Source organism: Falco cherrug, chromosome 4 (genome assembly GCF_023634085.1).
Source record: "Falco cherrug isolate bFalChe1 chromosome 4, bFalChe1.pri, whole genome shotgun sequence".
Lineage (NCBI taxonomy): Eukaryota > Metazoa > Chordata > Aves > Falconiformes > Falconidae > Falco > Falco cherrug.
In genome coordinates this window covers 72016249-72041191 of record NC_073700.1, presented here as the reverse complement: position 1 = coordinate 72041191, position 24943 = coordinate 72016249, and the positions used below count along the sequence as shown (strand labels likewise).

The 24943-nt window shown below is 36.1% G+C and overlaps 1 protein-coding gene across 1 annotated transcript in view; it reads left to right on the top strand.

Moving 5' to 3' along the window:
* MALRD1 (MAM and LDL receptor class A domain containing 1) overlaps positions 1–24943 on the top strand; it is a 282559-nt gene that overhangs the window by 84393 nt on the left and 173223 nt on the right. Inside the window, exons 20-23 of the mRNA XM_027800878.2 lie at positions 1822–1999; positions 18650–18806; positions 22858–22968; positions 23837–24050. Of these exons, the coding sequence (XP_027656679.2) occupies positions 1822–1999; positions 18650–18806; positions 22858–22968; positions 23837–24050 (660 nt within the window). The remainder of the gene's footprint in view (positions 1–1821; positions 2000–18649; positions 18807–22857; positions 22969–23836; positions 24051–24943) is intronic.

Here is a 24943-nt window from a genome sequence, read left to right as displayed (position 1 = left end):
GACTTGACATTCCAATTCAACTGACTACTGAAATGAAGTGGAGAAGGAAGGATTTCTCAGTTCCCCAATGACTGGTAGCTAGACATGACAGTTTTTTTAAGTGAGCATAGTTTCTCAAATTAAACAACCTATGACATAATTTTTGCAAATGTTCACTAGCCTAGACTGGGAGAAAGAATAACGTTTACGTGTACATCTGGGATACTTAGGTCCAGGTTTTTTACCTAATTCTATGAATACGAGATTTAGGAGGTTTTTTTTATACAAAGTATTTTCATCAGCAGCAATGATCGTGAAATTCAGCCTACTCCACACAGAAGTGAGTTCCAGCCTGAAAAGCTCTGATAGTCAGATGGGGACACCAGAACTGGGACAATGGACAGGGTCACCACATGTTTTCTGTAGAGGTCTAAGACACTTTTTGTTTGCTTCTGAGTTGCAGCAGTTCGTATTATAGCATTTTAGAAGAAACTGTCAATGACTTTGTTTTGCCTTAAAGCACAGTACTTGAAAAAACTGCTGTACTGAAGCTGATTAATGAAGAAGACACACATCTAGAGACAGTGACCTCGTCAGCCTTGGCAGCTATTCTCACTGAAGAACAAAACTCTACATTCATTATACATTGTGTAGGGAACTCAATCACCTCTCTCAGGGCTGAGGGCTCAATGAGAAAAAGTAACATCAGACTCCGTCTATTTCTTATGTGGGAGTAACTGGAAGAAATGAATCTGATATATAAATATCACTGATTGATTTCCTGTAGTGAAAAAAAACCCCACACAACATTGAAATTCTGCCCCCAAAAGTAAATGCAGAACCCCTTGGGTAGAATGTTTTCCCCCCCCCCTCAGAAATGTACATTATCTTACAAAACATCCTTTCCTTCTGAAAGACATAAATACTGTGAAGAATACACCTTTACCTATTTGCTCTGTCTGAAGTCTCCCATCACTACAGCAATGATGGCCATTTATCACTCGAATGGCAGTGCTGGAATAGGAATTAAGAATGTCTTGACTGAGGGCAGAAATATATTCTTAGGAAGTTATCTTTCTCAAGGCATTTGAAACACGATGTTTATAAAACATGTTAAAAAAGGGGAATAAACACTTAATATTATGCCACTCATCATTCTCAGGAAATGCCACAAATCTTTATATTGGTAACTTACAAGATCACACTGGCTGTGGTTTGCTTTCTTACTGGAGATACACAAGCTATAAATCAAAACTCACTCACTCCTTAGTCTACCATTTTCAGCCTCCCAGGAAGGAAGCATCATAGGCTCCTAGCACCCTATGATTTCTTGATGTAAAAGTTACCTCAGCTATGCTAGCATTTGAGCTTTGTGCCTTTTTGGTTTTTTTGCGTTTCCCTGCACAATTTTCACACGCTCACTTAGACTTGAGTATAATAATATGTTTCAAAGTTCTGGAGAGTGAAAAGACTCACCTTGGATCACCTAGACAAAGTTTCTGCAAAATACTCAGGAATGCATACTGGAGAATAAATATTTATAACAGAAATGGAAAATAAGAAGTTTCTTTACCCCGAATACTCTTACAGGGGGATGCGTTGTGAGGGAGGGACAGTAGTGAGCTCACTCTTGTCCAGTTGCTAGGAATCAAAAACTGAGGCACAAGCAGCTGCACATATATTTAGTAAGATAACAATTCAGTATTTGACACAAATACCAAATAGCTGCATTGTGTGACTTCCAGGTCCTTTATATTGCCATATTGTTTAGTTTATTGTAACATCAATTAATGGTTTCCAGTTTTTATATGAACATGAAATAATCACTATTCATCTCTGAAGTTATGGATTTCTGCAACTTTGAAGATAAGAATCAGTGTGAATGGTATCAACCAGCCTTGGAACAGATGTCAGGAAATGATTCCATCGATACCACAAATGTATTCAAGTGGGAACTTGGAAGAGGGGCAAATCTCTACCCTGGGCAAGAAAAATACTGCCCATTAATTGATCATACTACGTGAGTACATTTTTTCAGGTACTTGAATCCTTCTTGGACTGTGTGAATTTAGTGACTTGTGGATTATCAGGGGGAGAAACTGCTCAGTTCACGATATTGAAGCGGTTTACTGATTAATAATGTAATGTAATTAACTGGCATTCAGTAAAGTAGATATGCAAGACCAATAGTGTCAATACAACAGATGAATCAAAATACAAAATGTTAGTAAACAGGTACAAATTTCTAAACACCTTTCTATAAGTAGTTCCTAAAGTTTTGGTACCTCCCCATCCAGTGAAACACATGTGCACTCCCCCTCCCAGAGGACATGTGGGATACAAGCATGTTCTCCCTTATAGGAAAGCAAGTTTGGAGACATGACTGCTCCAGCTTTATGTGTGCACATGCCACTGCCTACAATGTGTTAATACATACGCCATGAGAAAATAACCCTCCTTGTAGCACCCCAAACTATCAGCCCATCAACTAGATGCAGGATATTTGCAGTATCCTGTGAGGGTGATGCTCTGTCTGGTCTATGCAGTGGTCGTGGCACCAGCAAGATGACTTCTGGTATGTGAAAATTGGGTTTTGGCTACTGTTGTTTCCGGTTCCTAATCTCTCCCCATCATTACAAATTTTCATCCTTCTTTTACAGTTCTTTTCAAGCTTATGTCTTCTTTGTTTGAAAGCTGTCTTTGCAATTTACTGGGTATTGTTTAATTGCATTGATAGTAGTCATCATCTTGATCAGTTTTGGGTGAATGCCTTCTACAACAGTGTTTACTCACACAGACAGTATATGCTCACTTTTCCACCTTACTCACTGTTGTTATTCTGGCAGCTTTGCCCAAGGGTGGGCAGTACAAGTTACTGCAACAATGGATCTTGTGAATTCTGCTGTTATTTAATAAATAGTTAACTAATGTAGTTCAAAACTACTGTGCAGTTAAATTTAGTTTAGTTGATATTTTACCATTTTTCTGATAAATGACATCACATCATAGTTAAATGAAAAATTTTCTGTTCTCTCAGTGGAGCTTTCTAAATTAATTTTAGAATCTAGGTAGGTTGTTTATGATAATTACTAACTCCTCCCAAACACTTTCCTTTGATTTTTCTCAAGGAGCAAAAATTAGCGTTATTCCGTGGTCATTTGGATTTACCTGTTTGGGTTTTTTTAAAGAAGTAAGAAATGTGATTAAAAAAATACATTAATGCAATTCCTGTTCCACTTAAAAATAACAGTTAAAATTTATTGAATCAAAATCCCTATAGTTGACTAGCAAATGTATTAAGCACAACTTTAAATGTCATAAAACTTCAATTCATGTAACAAGGAAATTTCTGTACAGCATCATTTTCCTGAACAGAAAAATGCTTGCCTAGTTCTAGTGGCAGGCATGTTTACTTTCTGTGACAATAGTCCACAGAGTGCAAAAACTGGACTTTAAATTAAAACCACCCCAGCAGTCTTTGCTGTATTTCTTCTAGTTTAAAATGAGATTATATTGCATTTACTCAGTCTGAGACTATTTCTATCACTATAAAAGAATCAGCTCAATGTATTAGTTTCACTGTGTACTTCATTAAAATCACTGTGTATTTTTACCAGAAAAATAACCACCACAACAAATCCTCATTCAACAATATAAAAAAAGAATTAAAGTGCTACCTGATTGTTTCAAGGTCTCAGCATTCTATATAAAAAAAAGGAAGGGTATTCTGTAAAAAAGGGCAACTATTTATGATAGATTGGCTGTCAAATATTTCATTGGCTGCTATTTAATTATTACATATTAGCTGATGCCAGCACTATATATGTACTTAGTAAATTCTCTCACAGCTTTTCCACTATAGATTTGTATTGGCACAGTGATACATGGAATTGTATTACTGTTTTTCAACATATTTTCAGGGTTTAATGCAACTAACAATATGTTGAAAAGGACTGATGAAAAGAGAAAGTAAATGATCCATAGAGATTGCAGTTTTCAGGCAACACTGAAATGTATTGCTGTTGTGATGTTTCACATGAGATGTAATTTGGTTGTACTGTTTCCCCATTCCCTTTGTTTATTGGCCTATAGAAGAGAACAGGAGCAGGATGCTTCCAAATTACAGCAGGAGATGCAGAGCAGCAGTTTTGTTCAATTAAAACCCTGCAACGCTTTGTTTTATTTTCTCATCCATTTTCCCCAAATTTCCATGGAGTTAGATGAAAGAAGCTGTAGTACTGTAATCCTGTGTGATTGCTTATTAAAATACAACATACAGGATTATGTATAGAAATGCTTAGATTCATCCTGATGCAAGAACGGGTGACAGTGCAGCTTACAATGAGTTCTTTCAGCAGAAATAACTGTGAATAGTCAAAGATTCAAACCATCTGCTTCCCATAGAATATTCATTTGGGCTAGCAACATGTAGACTGATGAATTGTAAGACAGAGGTGTGAGACTTTGAAGCTGTAATTACATTAATTAAGTGAAAGTAATGACTTCAAAAATGGAGGACAGAACAGCTTGTATGTGCATATATAAGCCCAAGGCTGGAGGAATAGAAGTCATTGTGGGAGTCTGCTATGGCAGCCTGACAGTCCTTGGCTTGAGCTAGAGAAAGGCTGGCATGTGTTTTGCAAAGAACTGGGTAACGCTGGCATTTTGCACTGAAAATACTGTTACACATATATGAATGTAGAGCTCTTCTGGCATGTTTCTACACTTAGCAAATGGGAATTCTCTTAGGTTTCTAATTGCTATAATAATGAAGATATCGCTTTGTGTAGGCTTAAACAAGTATATAGGATAGAACAAGCAAATGGATAATGCCATACATTTATTTCCATTTTAGAGAAACTGATTAGTGATGTAGCAAATTCTTTGACATTATTGAAGATATTTAGGTACAACTGTTATTTGAAAACTTTAGAGACACTTAATTCATATGATAATTTATACCCAAATATGTCATCAAAACAGAAAAGGATGTGGAACTAAAATTATAAGTTCACATGATAATTATTTCTGGGTAAATATCTCCCTTGATAACCATATGTTTAACACACCTTCTTGCTTTTGTGTCTGCTTTTCAGACAATCTTTACCAGAATTTAGCACAGGAAGAATTAGGAAAAATTAAAGGCTTTAAGTGATGTATTTAAGCCCAGCAGTTTTTTTCAGCAGTCAAGAAATATTTTAAAATTGAGAGCCTAAGAACTTCTAAACAGGTGAAAAAAACTATAATCTCACAGGACACTACTCGTGAAACATTAGAAAGGAGAAACCTGAATTTAACTACCTGAAGGCACTTTTTTTTTTAATACTACATTTCACTTAGCTGATACAACCAATACTGAAAAACCTTTCTATTATACCGCATGTACAAATCGCCCTTGTTCTGTGCCATTGAGCCTGACAGAGAAGAGAAAATAAAAGGAACATTGAAATCTACATTGCAATGCATTTTTGAGTGCATGGTAAAGAGTAGGTAGTCCCCAAAATAATTAAGGAATAGCTTAGTTAAAGGGATCAGAGACCTGATCAGCTATGGCCTGGGAACTGTTGTGCAAGCAATGTTGAGACAGCCTTTTATATATAAGCTTTATCTGGGGCATCCATAGCTGGATACATTGACTCTAAAGATAAGATTTTCTCTTTGCAAAAAACCAAAGGAAATAGATGGAAAACTGTCTCTAGTGTCATACAGGAAGAGAAGCAAGAGGGTGGTTCACAGATGAAGAACCTCTCCAGTATGGCATATATCCCCCTATAACTCTTCTTCCATAGCACCCATATAGTTTTCACCAGGACAGAACTGCATGAGGTGCAAGGACATGAAACAACCCATGAAAACAACAAAGGGAAAATCATTGCTGCTGCAGCACCCTAGTGCCTAGGCAGAAGGATGCGAACTTAGAAGTCAAAGGCAAACTGTACAATTACGAATGGAAGTATGAAAGAACCCAAGGCCGCCCCTCTTCCAGTCACTGCAGTAGCTGCCTTGTGCTACCAAAAGAGCAGCCGGAGCTCTCAGTCCTTCCAACACTCTCAGCACAGGCAGATACTTCCTTGACAGTTGGCGAGGTTTTTTGAAGGTGCCTTGTCTTTCCACTAGCTTCATGCCAGTACTTCATTCCAGCCACCTTCCTGATGTGAGGAGTGCTTTATATCCAAAAGAAAACCTCTTAAAATCCTTTTCTGATATTGGGATAGCTTTGCCCATGTGATGTTTGAATATAGCTCTTGAGATACTTGTGTGATATATGCAGATATCTCATTCAAAGGCTAGAAGATGACTTCTTCACTTGGATTATCCTACATGTATCTTAAAAGTGCATGTAATCTTGTATGGAGATAATATCTGGAGTGACTTGTGGTGCAGAAGTTACGGGAAGATTCTTACAGTTAGCCTGGGAGATATTTAAAACACATACTCTTTTATAAAAGTGATTCAGCCAAATATGTTCCTAAACCCAGAGATTTAGCCTTTATGTCTGCCCGGGAAGATCAAAGTAATGTTTTGCTGATTTTATATTTATTATTATATTTCTATCACTACAAGTAGTTAGAGACTTGAAAGTCTTGACTAAGTCATCACAAAAAAATAAAATTGCCTGTGACAATTTATTCTATAATCCCTTTTTTGTTTAATTAGAAATTTTTCAGACAATAAGAATTCAGATAATCAAGGTTCAAAAAACAGGTTTTCCTCTGCAGACTTTTTTGAACAACATGTAGCTTAGTATATGCTTGTTTTCTAACTGGTTCTGAAATATGAACTAAGTATTAGTACTTCATTAAAGTATCAACAAAGCATCACAGGTAAATGACATGCATTACTCCACATGCTAGTAAATATCCAGTGTGACAATAAGGCAAGGAACAAGACCATAGATACTAGATATTTGATAATAAGTAAAAATACAGTTCCTGAGGAGTTTTCTATAGTAAAATTTTATACTAAACTGTACTGTGGAAAATCAGTCATTAAAAGTGATGCTCATTGTGATTAGGAATTTTGGTGGCTTTTCACCTCATGCTTGGCTACTTGAGAAGGAAACTCATTCCTCTTGTTTCCTTTTGCCTCAGCCTCACAGAATTTATGGAGATATGACAGAATGCTAATGAGATGTGACAGGTTCAGATAAGCCATGGAAACACTGTGGATTAATCTCATCCCTGTGTCAGTCAGAAGCCGTCAAACTAAAATCTCCAATGGAGAAAATCCAACTAACAGCCACTGACTTTTGTGTTATGATCAAAACATGGAATCTTTTGTCTCTGGTGCCATTTACTTTGTGTGGTGTTTGGTGTGCTTTTTAGTGCTGTTGGTAAATCTTGAGAGAGTTTGAGCAGAGGGTGTCTGAGAACAATGATGCTGAGAGACCAAAGGGGGGAAAAACAGAAAAGAAAAGGGGATCAGACTGGATAATAATATACTAATCTTTATTCTACTGTTCAACTATAAAGGTTTATTTGTTTTGCAGTTAAGTTTATTAGGGGTTAGTTTTCAGTATCAGCTGTTCTGTTGTCTTAGGCTTCTGCTGTTTTAAGGTAACCTCAAACCAATGATACAGTTTCTGCTCTTAAAGGAACCAGCACTTTCTGCAGTTCTAAAGACATATCTGTGCGCTTTCAAAAGACATACCTACAGCTCAGAGGATTAGATATTTGCAAAATTTGCAAATGCACGATCAATACAGAAAGGCACAACAGAATTTACAGGAGTATACAGTGATCATGTTTTGTATCAGCAAGAAAAATGTGGGGGTTTTTTAAACAGTTCTTGCTACTTCCAAAATGTGGTTCTGCTCAGTTAGTTAAAGAAGTAAAATGGGATTTGAAGTGCTTCATCATATTTGTGGTTCATTAGCATTGTGCGCTTTCCTCTGACTATAAGCCATGTATCAGCATTGCAGTTCAGGTGTGATTACAGCTGATGTGGATACGCCTCTTCCAGCCCGATTTTAGCTACCACTGGTTCCAATTGCCGTAGTATGGGACTGTGGCACTCAGCATGGTACACAGAATTGTTCTGGAGTGTTCAGCAAAGATTTGGGTGGTTAGACCTCACTGCTGTGATTACACCGTATCTCTAAAGCACTGGGTTTATGTTGATGTGTGCCAATTTTCCAGTCTGTTCTCCAACCAAGTCTGCATACCCATTGGTATTCTTTCTCCCATAGCTGAATAATACTGCCAGATGAATCTACAAGAATTAATTAAGATTCGTTTATAAAATACTGATTTCTCCTGTGAAGCCTTGTTCACAATATACTCTGGACAGTTTATATGTACTTTCTGTTTTAACTTTATCGAAACTGTTATAAAAGAGGTTTCTGCTTCTCATGAACTCTTAGCAAATGATACATTAGTTTACAGAACAATGGAATTACCATATAGATTTTTTCCCCATTAATTTCTTTTAAAAAATAATTATGTTTTTATGATGTAATGAGAACCTCTGCTTTGTAGAGGTAATCCCAAAAGCCACTTAAATGTGTTTATAATATATAGAATGATTTTTATAGGACTGATGGACATTAACAAAAAGTTGTTGGCATTATTCCAGCCAAAAGGATAAAAAAAAGCTTCTGAGATGAAACAGATTCCTGAAGGCACAAACCAAAGGCACAAATTGCCTGATTGCAGTACACCACAGGAAATGCTTAATACATCAATTCTGTGTTTGTCATTTTACGTGGATGGGTGCCTGAGGAGTTCCAACATATTTCAGTACTGTATATTTATCTTGGAATTGCTGTCTTGTGCTGTTTAGGCTGTACTGACTACTGTTCTTTAAGCAGAAATTGCTTGAAGACACTGAAATGAACAATCCTTTTAAATGAGCCTTTTAGACATGGAGAGTATAAATGATACCTGAGAGTACTATACTTAGTTACACTTACGTAGGAGTGGAGGAGAAGTATGAGCTTTACGTGATGCTTTTACGCCCCATAGATTTGTTCTCAATAGTATAATAATATACTTTAGGCAAATGTGTGTGTATATCTATTGATCTTGCTTAAGAGCTTTTGTCACAGTGAAGTGAAACACGTAGCATTAAGCCTCACAGGCTCCACAGCTGTCTCTAAGAAGTTGCTTATAGTATTCTTAAAGACAATGGAAAATGAAAGGAAAGGATACTTTAATCTTGTAAAAAGGAGTTTATTTAATGTGTTACAGTGAATCTATCTATAACAGGCTCTGATGGGCATTGTGCTTCTATATTTGCAATTCTTGTGATTCTTCAGTTGAACTGGTGTAGATTTCATCATAATAAAGACTTGAGGGCATCTAGAGGAATAATATAACAATAAACAACAAACACTGAGTTATTTTTTACATATTATAGAATTATTAATTCACATACTTTCACACACATCCTAACCTTAAAAGCACTTTCTGAGACTATCTAATGTTTTTTCTTGTTACGCTGATGAAAAAAAATGAAGGTTTGTGGTTGCAGTACAGTCTGAGAAGAATCCCCCTGTAACATTGTGCGTAAGGTTTCTCCACCCTCCTCTTGTCGCTTTAGAACTGGGGCTTTAAATTCAACTTTGAATATCAGGTGACTCCACTAGCACTTACAAGAAATGAGCCACCTGCAGTAATGAAGTCTGGAGTCTTACCATAACAGGTTAATATTATCTTTTGACTTTGTCATAATCCATTTGTTAGTGTCTACTTACATTGTTAGTGACAAAATTCAGATTAACGTGTATGGAAAAATAATCTGGAACTGCAAACAGCTGTCACAGTTATATAGATAATACACATCAGTATCACCTGAAGCAATATGTTGGTTAAAAACTAAACACTAGAGACTATACATTTAATATTTTTATAAGAAAAATCTCTGTACTGTGTGCTTAATGAAACTGAAGCAAGTATAATAATTCTTTTTTAGGAAAAAAAGAAGTTTGGGGTGTAAAAGTGCTGAGAAAGTAATTCTAAGTTTTGCACCATCCACTTGAGGAGCAGAAGTATTCGTATTACTTGTGTGTCCAACTTAAAGATGTAGCTGCAAAATACTAATTTCTGACCATTAGATTGTTCTTAAAAGTAATTATTTGCAGGATGATGTCAAATAACTAGTCTATTTCAAGTAATCATAATTCAGTCAATTGTAATTTTTTACAAAGAGAATGCATTCAAAATATTTTTAGCTCTGTATATTAGGGTGCCAAAGCATAGGCTTAATCTCATAATGAAAATAGATTAAACTGTAAATAATTTAACGTGTGTGTGTAAACCTTTACCAGTATATTTCTTTCTGGAGTTCATATCTATTATGTAAAAAAAGGCATCAAAGTTGTACTCAAAGCTTTAGGTGTTAGGCTTGTACCAGGGTCAAAGATAGCAAGTTTCTTTTGGAATTTTGACTCTTGGAGTCTGATAATAAATATAATGTGCTTTGGTTTAATGCAAGAATTCCTTCTCACATTTGTGGTGATTTTCTTTGGAGCACCTTTCTAATCCCAATGTCCACTTACAGGTCTCAGAATGTGGCTACTGCTTTGGTGTGCTAAGTACCTTTGCTTCTGTTCAGTTGGAATTAACCATTGAGGCTCAGTCCTGTATTTGTGTGCCTATGTTTAGATGCTCAAGGTGGAAAATTTTGTCTCTAGCACTGTGCAATAACTAGGTCTGTTGGCATCCAGCAATTTACAGAGTTGTCTGTAAACACAGCTGGAGGAAGGCTTCTGCAATGTGGATATCTATTATATCCTTTCAGAAAGCAGTCTTCCAAAAATTATTAGGGCATGACAATCATATAATTTTTTTGATTCTGAGTTTATTATGCATTAATGTTAAATGCTAACGGAGGTTGGAGGTTACTAGATAAAAAAAATATGTTTCAAATCCTGGTAAAATAACTTTCTCTTTTCAGAATTACCACGGTTTGAAATTAAATTTAACACATATTGTTGTAACTGAAGGTTTGCATTCCTGATCACTTTTTGTTTTCAATCCCTTTTTATTTTTTTAATATTTTCAGAAATGCTTAAATTTAATTGAAGAAATGCCTTCCTTCTTTTTTTTTTTTTTCAAGTTGTTAGATAAAGATTTGAGTTACTGACTAAAACCTATTAATAGGTAAGTGGTTAGAAATGTTCACTGGAGAAAATCTTTCTGTGATACATGGTATAATTAATTACGTTATTGGAGTTCTTGTAGTCCTTTTAGATTACTGAAAGTTACACGTTTTATGAAATTTTAATTCTGCATATAGATTCCTTTTCTGCAATAATATCTTCACAGCTGCAATCCTTTATTCAGGAAAGAACTCTATTGAAGCCCATGAATATGTTATGTGTAAGTTACTGCAAGACAGCAGCTGTAAAAGATCTGTTAGTGTGTTATAAACTATAATGAGCCATCGTATATTATCTGCAGGATAGTAGTCTATTTCTGGTGTGCAGACACTGAATATCTAGCAAATACAGATACTAAAGAAACAATGTAATTTTTGCTCATTATTCTTCTTTCTCCTCATAAACCTTCTTATGCTTCCTAGAGAAGTGTTCTCTGCCGCATTACTTTCAGACTCACAGTCATTACACGTCTTGAGTAAAACCTTGGCCACTGTCTGCAGACTACCTTCTCTTACATCATGTGTCATCTTCTGTCTGAAATAATGAGCAGTGCATCAAGTAGCTGTTACCCAGAGCATAAAGGAGGTGATACATTTCTTCTTGAATGATTGTTTGAATATTAAGGTCTCTTTCACTTCTGAATTTTTTTGCATCTTCTTGCATCCTTTTCTACAGGTAGATGAAGCGTTGAGGGAACTGTTAGAGTTTGTTATTATTTTTTTACAGAAGTCTTACTCTTTCTGTATATTTCTATACTACTTTCTGTAGTATTTCTATATTGCTTCTCCCCACTTTTTAGCAGTTTTGCACCTTAAAGCTAAATTCCAAGTAAACAGTGCTATAGGCGCAATGTGTACATGGTTTCCCCATTTTACAGTTAATATATTCAAGTTACATTGAACTCTGTATGGACATAGATGTAATTAAATATTAAGCCTGCCTTGTATCTTTGCCTGTTTCCTCAGAAATATGTGGTGTTTTGACCCTGGCTGAATGCCAGGTGCCCACCAAAACTGCTTTATCACTCTCCTCCTCAACCAGACATACTAATGACTTTTGGATGCTTTCTATTTCTATTTCAACCATTGTTGCCAATGCTAGAAAATATGAAAAGTTAGTTTCTTTTAAAATATTTTTAATACAGATTTTTATATTTATACCTAATTAAATTTTTACCTTTCGAACTTACATATCATCTGGTTTATGATACTAAAAACAAGTAATAGGAGTCAACATAAAACAAAGCTAGCATGGCAAAAAGGTCAAAGTAGCAGTTTACAACCATCTTGCGTCAAATGTGTAAGTCATTAAAATACCAATACTGTATTCTGATGGCATAGTACAAGGAAGAAAATGACGCCAATACAAATATTTTCTCATAAATATGGTTGTCAGGAAGAAAAAAGGGAGAATTTCATTCTCTCTTAGCTAATGAAACAATAATCTAAAAAAAAATATCTCAGAAATCTAAAAATAAAATTCTCCTGCAGATATCTTAACTTCAATAAAACACTTTAGCTGGTTACCTACGCTTTTGGAGAAAAGGCATTAGATAGAGAAAAGACTGATCTCCCCCAGCCTCACTACCCTGATAAAAGGGTGCATAGGATGTGATAAATGCAAACTGAAGGCACTGTGTCATATGGTTCACACCATCAGCTTGAGCTTTGATGGTCCACATTTTCCTGATAGGTCTAGTATCCCGCAGTCCTTCCCCTCTGGTTAAAAAGAGTGCTTCTTTTTGATGTTGTCTAGTGCCCTACTGGGTTTTTGACCATTAGTTTAGGGTTTTTTTCTGTATAGAAACCCATCGGAACTAATAGCAGGTTACTGACTTGGCAGATCCTGGACAGATGGTGTTGGAGAGCTGAAGAATCACGTTATAAATACGTAACAGCTACAGGATGTTTATGGGGCTCTGATTTGCTATGTAGATGTTGCACAGCATTTATGGACACACATATCTAGGAAAAATGGAAAGGAATGTGAAAGGCTGCAGCATTTTGAATTTCAAATTTTAGTATGGTGTGGCTAATCATTGGGATGCTTATCCTGCTGAGGAAACTGAAATTTCCCTCTCTGGTGTGCCTTGTTTGTTTGTTTATTTTTCTCATTATTACTGAGATTTGGAAGGAAATCAGAACTCTTTACTGAAATGGTTTGTTTTCCAACCAGATTTATTTTTCAACCTAAACGAAAAATAAAAGAGTAAAGTGTATTTTATAAGTCCATATAAGTGCTTAATCAGGGGTTCTCAGATTTGTAGAAGACACACAGATGAATTAACACTTTAAAAACTGAGAGGTGTCCAACAGTTAATTAAACCAGAGCTTGAACTTTCTGTAGAGGAAAGTTCAGCCGATAATTTTTTGATGCACTTTCAGACACTACAACAATATGCAACTACTACTGTAAAATGAGTAATTCACAGTGCAAGACTCTACTTGATAATGTTACCATTTAAGCTGGGCTTGATTTTTTTGATAGGCCTCCAACTTTGCTTTAACACACCTGATCTTTCCCTCAGTACTAATTCCCATTTAGTATATTCAGTTTCCTGTGTTCTTCTGAATGCTTTGAAGGGGGAAATGCAGTGAAGATTCTTTTATGAACACCCATTCTTTGCTAACTACTTTTTAAAATATACTAGAATTATTAAGCTATTAGTAAAGTTAAGTATGGAAATGTAGCTCAGTTGCTTATGTTGAATTTTGTATACCCATTAAAATGTTATGAACTTCCCTCTGAAATTAATTAGGATTATTGCACTGGTACAGGAATGTCTCTATATAGGGAATACTTGCAGTACAGAGGTAAAATTAATTATTTTCAAAGGGTAAATATCAAGATTTTAATGATACGTATTTTAGCTGCCAACTAAGTCATTTTCTATGCAATAATTTTCCAAATGAGCTTGAGATCTTGCAGCTGCTGACAGGGGAGCCTCTGAGTATTCTGTTGAATTTCAGTACTTACGTAAGATCTACATTGAAAGTCAGATCTATTCACTCTTACACATACCTTGAACAATATTTTGGTTTATACTTGTTGCCATTGAATTCTTGAGGTCTCAGTTGGAAAAAAAAAAAAAAAAAAGAAAGAAAGAAAAAGAAGAAAGGAGTACTTTTATGGAATAGAAAAGGAAGGAATTTAAGGAGGGATCAGATGATTAAATTGCTTAGTGAAGAAACTACTACCTTGGCTGAAGATCACTTGGAGAACAAAGATGGAAGATGAGAAGGAGAACAACTGAGCAGAATAAGAGGGACTGATAATCTAGGTTTATAAAGTTTTATAATACTTTGTGATTGTATATTACTTATTGGTTTAAAATACATGTAGGCCAGCTAAGAAATGTTTAACGTCAGAGATAAACTGAGCAGATGATTGTGTGTGTATGTTAACTGGCTCTGCTACAGGAGATGTATCCATAGAAAGTGCAGGTTCTCTTGCATGTAAACTATATGCAAACAGGGTTTCTTACTACTCTCTCCAAACTCTTCCCCCTGTAGAATACGCATCTCCATGTAAGTTCCAGGCAGTTTGTTATACCAGACAGCTTAAAGAATTCAAGACAGAGAGATCATTTTGCTCTCTGAGTAAACATGGTACAAATTAATGTTGTCTATAGATGCTAGATGAAAGCTTTTCTTTTAAACAACATAGAGAGGTCACAAGTATATTAGTCTTGTAGTCCTAAGTGTAAAAATTTCCGTGATAGGAGTGAAGGTGAACAACAATGCTCTACACATACTTACCCAGCCCCTTCTGATCCTTCTATTTCCCCTTTCCCATGCATCCTTAATGTTCTTGTAATCACATACTGCCACCATGTTTAATGGCTAGCACTTGGTGAAGTGTATCATACAGGGGACTTTCATCTAGTTTAATACTTTTAAATGTAACATTCTAGCAAACACTGAAACAAAGGCAAAAGAATTGCAATGGCACCTGCCTTCTGAGGATGCACTATGGGACCAGTAGTATCTGGGCAAAGATGTGGTTTTGGTCTGCCTTCAGGACAAAGACCTATCTGAGAGAACACACCAAATAAGAGACAGATGTTTGAATTTCATCACAGTACTGATTGCACCCTACCACTGTTTGAAACTAATCTCACTGGCAGGCCTGTGTAATACTGAATACTCTGGGAAGTATGAGGGCTGTAAGAGCTATTGCTTTACAGAGCTCTTTGTCATTCTGCATCTTACAGCCCGCTTGAATGCCATTGTAAATACAGTGCTGACAGTCTTGGACCACTGAAGGCATGAGTTCCCAGCAGCAGAGGAAATTCTGAATTTCTAAATGTTTTTGCACACCTTAAGAGACCTGGATATTCTTTTCCCTCTAGGCAAGACTCTGGTAGAATACTCAACGCCAAGGAAATAAAAGGAAACCAAAAATTGCTATATTGAAATAATATCTTTATTCAGTAGAAAGGAGGGAAATAGATGAATATTCCAAATGCAGTCTTGCTTCAAAGATCTGTAGCTATGTAGTTCTCAAAGATTTCTATTGTCACTTACAGTACATGCAGTTTGTTAGAAGAAGTTGTTTTAACAAAAATGCTCCGTTGCTTTTTATTTTGGCATTATTTTTACCTGATCACCCTGAGGCTTTTATATATGTTACTCTATTTTGTGCTCATTTTCTGCAATAGTTCACTTCCAAATATTTATGTCACTGTCTCAAAAATGATGTAAATGCATGCAGTAATTATAAAAATGTCTGAATTGCCAGGATACAGTGATAAAAGAAAAGCTTCAGCAACACTTCTCTCATCTGTTCCTGAATGAAAAGATAAACAAGACTGTGGAGAATAGGCAATTTTCCCCAGATCATTACTCTTCCTTCTAGAATGCCACTGGATTGTCTTTGGTCTCTGTTGGCTTTGTCAGCAGCCTTGTGTGATTTCCCCTGTAACATGTCTGACCTACATCAAATGAAAGTCTGCTCCACATTTTAAGATGTGTTTTTAAAATATATTGTTCCTCCCTCAAAAATATCTACTTGCATGTGGCTTAGAAAGAGAAAAATTCACTATAAGCTACTGGGCATTTCTTTTATCAGAAAGGAAGATTATAATTCTGCTTAGTAGTTTTTCTATTTTATGGGTGGCAGTAGAAACATTTACTCTGGTCATGACCACTACTTCCCTGCCTATATTTGATTTCTACCTAAAACTATGAGCATAGACAACCCATCCCACACGCTACTGATAGGGTTTTTTTTGTCTTCATTTTTCAATTATAAAGTATATGAACTTCATGTTCTCCAAGTATCATGTAAGAAACCACGTACAAAGTGTTATTTTTTCCTGCACAAGCTCCTTCATTTTACAGGATCTTTTAGTACTTAATTATAAATAAACCAAGTGTATTAATAGTTTAATGCTGAAAATCATCTTTCCTAAGTAAAGAGAAATTATGGGAATAATTCACTTCTGTGCTTTTTTACATTTGCAGATATTTTACATACAAATCCTTACCAATATGTACAGATACAATGATTCTCTCATTCTTGCATGTTAGATAAGTTTTTGGGAAAACTCTGAGGAGTGTGTAATGATTACAGCATTGGACTGTGGCTGATTAGTAGAAGTGCTCCCCCCTGCTTCTAAACCATGGAAATATTAGAGTTGTGCTTTGCCCTGCTGAAGGAAACAGCCTGAGATTTCTGTACCAAAATGTTTTGTAACTATCTGAATTGCCCTTATTTTCATATACCACAATATTTTCTGTAGATCCCCACGGCTCTAGCAGTTCCCACTTTAATCCTTTTTTTTCTGGTGTAACACCAGGGGAGGCAGAAGCAGTACTCTGCATAACAAGTAATGAATCAGCCACTAATTTGCAAGGATTTTTGAAGGGCTGTTTTATGTCAATGGCTATTACTAGGTTTTAATTTTCCTATGAGGCAAAATTTTAACAGTCTTAAACATCAAGAAAGAGATAGAAAATTATTTTCATTTAAATACAGCCTTAAGATCAATCACAGGTTACAGGAAGGATAAGGAGATACTCTGTGGAATTCTTTGCCTTGGGCAAGAGGAATATCAGGCTGTTTGCATTCTATCAATCTGTCAGTGGTCATATTAGAAACAAGTTACTGCATATGTGATTCTAAGGATGGGTGAATTAAAGGGCTTCAGATCCTCATAGGAAAGTGCTGTGTGAGTACCGAGATAAAATTTGCCTGTTTCTAGCCTACTTTATATTATGGACTATAGTAGATAAAACATGCTGTTCCTAAAGTGACTGAATATATGGTTGAATTCAGTCTTTTTGACCTCCAGAGTACATGACAGGGCTTAATTAATTAAAGTATTTTGTGATTGATGGGTGTAAATTATTCTGTACAGTAAATGTGATCTGTTTGTTTTGTTGTAACTTTGTAGTGATAAAACCTGTATGTGCTAAATTCACAGTTATTTTATCATACAGATCAGTAAATATTGAGTCAATACAGGCATTGCAATCTGAGGTAAATTGCGTGGAGATAAATAGTGAAGATAACTTTTAAAAATTTTAAAATGTTTTAAATAATTTTCTTACAAGATTTCAAAGAAACTTCACAAGATTATTGAAAGTGCAGCTTTTTATACTGCAGGGCTACTGCAGAAAAACGGCATCAAACTGAGTTCTTACCACAGACACCAAAGTCTTTCAGTCCTTTAGACTGCTCTGAGTATAAAAACTTAAGAGAGGACTGCAGGGAAAAAAAAAAAAAAGTTCTTGAATCTGTACCATTGAATTCCTGACTCTTCTTGTTCAGCAGGACTTGCAGCCTGTGAGCACCCTCTGGGCAGCCTGTGTTTCTCTCAGCAGTGTTTGCTGGGCATGGCCGCTGCCTGCTCACAGGTTCAGTGGTGAAACTTCATGGAGTGTTTGCTCAGAGCTTGGCTAAACAGGAGAACTGAAAAGCAAGGAAACCCTAATACCAGGACCTTTTTAAAAACGTAGGCCCCATCATCAAGTTTGTAAGACCTTGCTGGAGGAGTTCTTTCTTTGGAGAAGCACTAAGCATTTAGCAGCTCCACTGAAGAGAACAGAATCTTATCTTTGGTCAACAGCTGTTTTTCATTTTGAAAATCAAGGCTTTTAGGAGCAAAATCTTAGATACCCAAAATACTAAAACTGCACTTCTGGTCTCTCTGTACGCTCAGTCTGATGCTTACTGCAAAGCCGGCTTCATCTTTCACCCAGTATCTTGGATTTTCTTGACTTCAAGCCAGGATCAAACCCTCTGATTTCCCTGTGGAAAGGGGTGGGGGGACGGATGGACAGACAGACCCAGAGGCCCTCCAGCCCTCATCTATACAACCCCATGGGTAAAGGCTGGCTTCAGCTCTGTATTTTCTTTTACCAGTCTGTGATATAAAAATACCAGCTGCCTTTTTGAGGGCTTTTGGGGATTCTGTATACACACTGGTAAACTAAAAGGCATCCAGATACCCAGACAGAAGATGTTGTATCTTTGTAACAGAATAGTACCATTTTAACTTTAGCTAGAACTTAATTATGATTAAATGTTTAGGTTTAATGGAGAAAATCCTTTCTCTCTGAACAGGTATACTGAAGAAGGCTGGTATCTGTTTGCGGACAGCTCAAATGGAGAATTTGGTCACATGGCCGATATTGCTACCCCAACCATCTCCCTCACGGGGCCCAAATGCAAAATCTTATTCTGGAACCACATGAATGGTTCAACAATAGGTTCTCTGGAGGTATGGAGATGTTCTTTATTTTGGGTTGGGTTTTTATACTGCCTGAAATTGCTGTGAGAAAATTCATGCCTTGTAATTTAGTTTTATTAAAGCCTAGGCTGCTAATAAATGAAAACTAACAATTACTAGTACTCCCCGGCTCTTAATATGTTGCGATCAGAAGGAAGCATTAGCTGGAATATGCTGGGGAAAATGTAACTTCCTACAACGATCAAATCTTATGACCTTTATAAACATACCATAGTTGGAATGTCCATACAGGAAAAAGTATTGTACTGCACAGTACCCTTTGGCACTGAAGAGCATCAGTAGATATTAGGCTCTGAACATGGCAGCATGAAAAAAGTAATTGTGTTAAAATTTGCAGAAAAAAACCTATTAGAAACAACTTATTGGTCAGAAAGGTTAACATACATATCTTTCAGAGGTTCATTACATTAAAGTAAGCAGCATTGAACTATTTCTAGAACATAACACCAACAAACCTTCTTACCCATACCCTTTTTTTTTCACTTCAGTTAAAATAAAAGCACTTCTTTAAAGGAAACGCAACTCATTCAGTAGGTTGCAGATCAAATGAGTAAATGCAATGTGAATGAATAAAACAGCAACATTGTTCTCAAAAAAAATTTTGCAGCACATCTGAGTAACTATAACGGGATTTCCCATTAATTTTATGCAATAACTACAGCATCAGAAATGAATTGAAAAGAATACTCTAGGACTGGTCACCTGTGCACTCGGTACCAAATTCGATATGGCCAGAGTGTGTGGCTTTAATTGTACAAATAAATTCTCATTAGCTTAGTCACTCCGAATAACAAATTATAATAAAAAGCTGGCAGAATTCAGTGGGTTTGAAGGTGGAATGAAAATGTATGTTGACATTAGAACTGAAATCTGCTATGTGGTGTCTGTCCTTCACCCCATGCATGTGACTTGCTAGACATTCAGAGGAAGCATGTTCTGTTTTCTTGAACTTTTCTTAAACAATTTTTAAAAATATTGCTGGATCTTTTCCAAGTAAGAAAAACTCTTACTAGCCTGCTTGGCAAGTAGTCAAATTTTAATTAATCAGAATTAGTGGGAAATCAGAGCATAAAGATGGTTTGTCCTCTGTTTTAAGCCTCAGGACAGATCAATTTGCTTTGAGATTTCTTTGCATTTACTCTGGAGTTCAGGGCTTCTTTACAGTGTAGGAACTAATGTTAGTTGGAATCAGGTCCACAGAGTGTTTTGTAGAAATTAACAGAAAATTCTATGGAACCATGCCTATTATTGCCACCACAAAAGGCAAATGCATATAGATATTTATTTTTTCTCAGTTTCAACACATGAGATTACAGTTTCCCTCAATTCCTTAACTGATTTTTCCCCGCTCTGTAACTTAATTGATTTTAAGATGTACCAAAGGAAAACCACAAAACCTTTGCATTTTAAGCATTGTAAATAATTTCCTGGGTTTAATTGCTTAATTAAACAATTAATAATGAATGTAGGAATATCTCAGAATATAAAATTGTTTAGATAATTTTTCATTATTTTCTTCTAAAGGCTCTAAGTATTATATCAATGTGCTTAAAAATTACTAAAGGTCATTTATCCATCTCTTCCTCCAAGACTACCATGTTTTTATTTAATTCACAAGTTTGGATTTTTACGTGTTAGTCTGCATCCATGCCATCAAGTGTGATGTAGGACATGCTGAAGACTTTCCTGCTGCTTGCGTGAATGGCTGTTATATGTTTCTGTGACTTTCTTAAACATCAATTAGCTGTCACCTTATTGTACAGCTTTGGTTTGAATATTTGTTGGAACCATTTTTTGTCTGGTTTCTGCCCTCAGACTTGCCATGGGTTACTCTACTGATGTATTAGATGTGCTTTTTCAATAATTTGCAATGTAATTGTAATGCATAGGGCTTCGAAGTGCATTAGGGTACAGGGAAGCCTTGGATTTTAATAGCACATAAATTCATGGCCATATTTAACTCTAAAATTATGACCTTTAGCATGATATGATATAAAATATTAATTTCTGATGAAGGACTTGGATTTATAATTTACTAGGTAATTCACATTGTATGTGTCTATATAGTCACACACATATATTCATATAAATACATAGTTTGTATGTGAATGTAAGAAAAATATTTCTTATTCATCACCCTTTATCCTCTCAAATATCTATAATCCTTTTTTCTCTCCAGTTTTTTCCCCTTAAAATTCGTATCTTCTGTGGGCCATTCTTCTTGTCTGTAGAGCCAAGTGTCACTTTGTTTTTCTGTTCAATTTAATATATTACACCTGTTTCTTTTGTTCCACTGGAATGAAAGCTCTTCAGTGTAAGGATCTGCTGTTTGCTTGGCAGAACTTACCTATTGTGCAACATCATATACACACATGCGACTGTATAAATTTAAAAAACAAACAACTTTTTTTTTTTTTTTCACTATGATGAAAAATGCCTGGACTGCCCTGAGAAGATTACATAGAGTAGAATTAAATCCTTGAAAGCAGAAGTGATTCAGGCAGCTGGTGAACTGATGTTTAGCTCTGTGATGACTGGCTGGAGACACAGCTTGACACACTTCATCAAACACCTGTCTTGTTGTTATTGTCAGCTCAGTGTTAAATTCAGCTCAGTTGAATTTGGATGCCCAAGAGGCTGGAGCAAAGCATACTCTGTACTTTGTGCTCATGTCGATAAGTGTCAGTTTCCCCAATTCAGTGACTATTTAAAGGGGTAAGGGTGTTCATGAGTCTTCCATTGCCCAAACAGATGAAATCTGGTCTTTAGAAGAAAGCACAAGTTTTTATTTGCAGAAGAAGAAACATTTCATAAGAATCAGGACAAGAAAACGTATCCGAGAATGAAGCAATCTAATGGAGGCATGAACTACTACTTACTTTTTTCAGTAACTCGTGTTAAAGCTCTTTCCATATTTTAGAAATGGAAAATGAATTTAGAAATGACCCATTAATAAACAATTTTTATTTGTGGCTAGCCACTCACGATAACTTAATGGGATAAGTTAGTCCAGGTAAGACTCTGGACTGAGTATGTTTATGAGGAAGTCAGAAAATCTTCAAGCATTATTTTCTTAGAATAGGCATTTACACTAGCAAACCCTTTTGCATCAGATAGGACAATAGGAAAAGGTTTGTCACTGGAACAAGCTCCCCAGGGAAGTGGACACAGCACCAAGCCTGTCAGAGTTCAAGGAGCATGACATGGTTTAACCCCAGCTGGCAGCTAAGTACCATGCAGCTACTTGCTCACTCTCCTGCCCCTGTGGTGGGATCAGGAGGAAAATCAGGAAAAAGATAAACCTCATGGGTTGAGATAAGAACAATTTAATAATAGAAACAAAGTAAAATATAATAATAACAACAACAAGAATTGTAATGAAAAGGAGAGAGAGAGAGGAATTAAACCCAAGGGAAAAAAAAACACCAACAAACAAGTGATGTACAATACTGCTGACCGATAGCCAGCCAGTCCCTAAGCAGCGATCCATGGCCCCTGGCCAACTCCCCCAGTTTACATACTGAGCATGACGTTCTATGGTATGGGATATCCCTTAGGCTAGTTCGGGTCAGCTGTCCTGGCTCTGCTCCCTCCCAGCTTCTTGTGCACCTGCTCACTGGCAGAGCATGGGAAACTTGACAAGTCCTTGATCAGAGTAAACACTGTTTAGTAACACTAAAACATCAGTGTGCTATCAACATTATTGTCATACTAAATCCAAAACACAGCACTGCACCAGCTGCTAAGAAGAAACTTAACTATCCCAGCTGAAACCAGGACAGAGCTTCTGGATGGTGCTCTTAGTCATACAGTTTAGTTTTGGGTAGTCCTGCAAGGAGCAGGGATTTGGGCTAGGTGATCCTTTTGGGTCCTTTCCGACTCCAGATAGTCTATGATTCTATGATATTTAGTGGTGGTATAGAGATAAATTGTGTAAGATACTCTTGTATGCAATTAAGGCACCAAAAGTTAGTCTGTAATGGAAAGATGTTTTTGTGACATATAATTATTTCCATTTTAGGTACTCTGTAAAAATGGTAACAGGACTTCTAAACTGTGGACTCAAAGTGGCAACCAAGGTCCCCAGTGGAACAGAGCAGAAGTGTTCTTAGGAATTCGTTCAAATTTTCAGGTATGTGTTCCTGTATTATGTGTTTCATAGACAGCTTGCCTTAGGTACTTCTATGTTACGCATTCTTCACCTCCTCAATTCTCTTTTTGCCCCATACACATACTACATCTCCCCTTCTGAATAGCAAAAGTCGGTTATCTGAGCTGGACACAAGTTTTCTGAGATTTCTCACTCCCCTTCAAACTGAGATGGAGATCCATTTTTACAACAGAGAGTCCCTTCTATCCTTGATTCCAACTCAGGTTAAACTATTCCACTTCCCTCTCCTTACTGTGTAGTAGTATTACATGTGGTTTTTGAAAAAAGTGTTTTGAGCATGATGTTCATTTTGAAATACAAACTGATTCCTAAGCCTCTTAGAGATACATAGTTACTAGTATGCCATGCTTAGTTGTATCCTTGTGAATAAAACCGAGATCACCAGGAACGTATTTAATATGTGTCACTTTCCCTGGTACTTCTGTCTTGGATTGCTTTTGATGAAATTTTAACATTCTTTTTACATTTATGGGAATAACTGATGAATGACTCAGATTAGTCTTTTTCATGCTTACTTTGCAGAAGTAGATGGAAACCTTGCTGTTAATTCAGGATAAGTGGGGACTGGTAACAATTGGTGTTGCTCATTTTATTTCCTTTTTTTTTTTTGTACTTGGTTGATGTTAGAAGATGGCCCTTCAATAACTATAGTGACAGATCTGTACAAGCAGTAGTACAAGCTTTCATAGGACTGTGAACATTAAGAACTGACCACTTTATATTCCAAGATTTGCAAGATCGTCATAGTCTCTGTTCTATTCATGTTACATGTATAGCTTTTATATACCTTAACAGTATCATATTGTAATAGCTCTGTAATTTTTATTAGGTTGTTTTCAGGGCAATACGTGGTGTCAGTTACATGGGAGACATGGCAGTGGATGACATTACCTTTGAAGATTGTTCCCCTTTGCTCATCCCAGGCAGACCTTGCACATCAGAGGAATTCAGATGTGCAAACAAGTACTGCATCGCAAAGGATAATCTGTGTGATTTTGTAAATGACTGTGCAGATAACTCAGATGAAAGCCCTACTATTTGCAGTAAGTATGGTAGTTTTTTAATATAATTATCATAAATAACTGTGCCTGCTGTGAATTATTACTTGAATACTTTTGGCAGCTTATCAGCTAAGAAAGCAAACAAGAAGGTAATAATTTAATTCCATTCATTGGCTTTTAGGGATTTTAAATTACTATTATTTAATTTGAAATCATATGATAGAAAATAAAAAGAACTGTTAGCGAATTTCTTAAAATAACTCATAAAACAGCTGTCTTTTAAAAGCAGAATAAAAATCTCCTGCTTTCCATATGAAAAGAATGTATTAAGGCTAAAAAAAATACTTCAAGCGCAATACTTTTGGGATATCAGAGACCTACCTCCTTTGATATTTCAAGGATTGTCAGATCTCTTAGCAAATCATTTTAATCTGAATACCGTACAATTTTGGTTTTACAAGAGATACCGAGAAACAGCATCTGTAGTATTGGATTCAAAGAATGTTCATATCAAATTGCCTCTCCTCTAGAGAAATGGATCACAATATATAGTGCTAACAATTTGTTTTTTTCTAATACAATCATGGGAAATGCTCACACAATCAAATCTGCATTGTTTGGTACTGTATGAACAGTTGCCTCATTTTTATTGAGATTATGAATACAGTTTATTAAATTCTCAGTGAATACAATTCTGTGAAGCAGAGGTATGCTGATATCCTATGGAGCTAAGGTACACAGCAAAGGGACTCTGCTTTGTAAATTATTTTCATACTATTAAACTTCTCGGTGATTTCCAAACCAGGAATACCATGTCACTAAGTTATGTGGGATCAGTTCAGATGTTCTACAACTAAAAATGAGGAATACGTCAAGTTGAAATTACTCTGTTGAAAAAGACGCTCATATTTTGGCTTTTATTTTCTGAAATATTT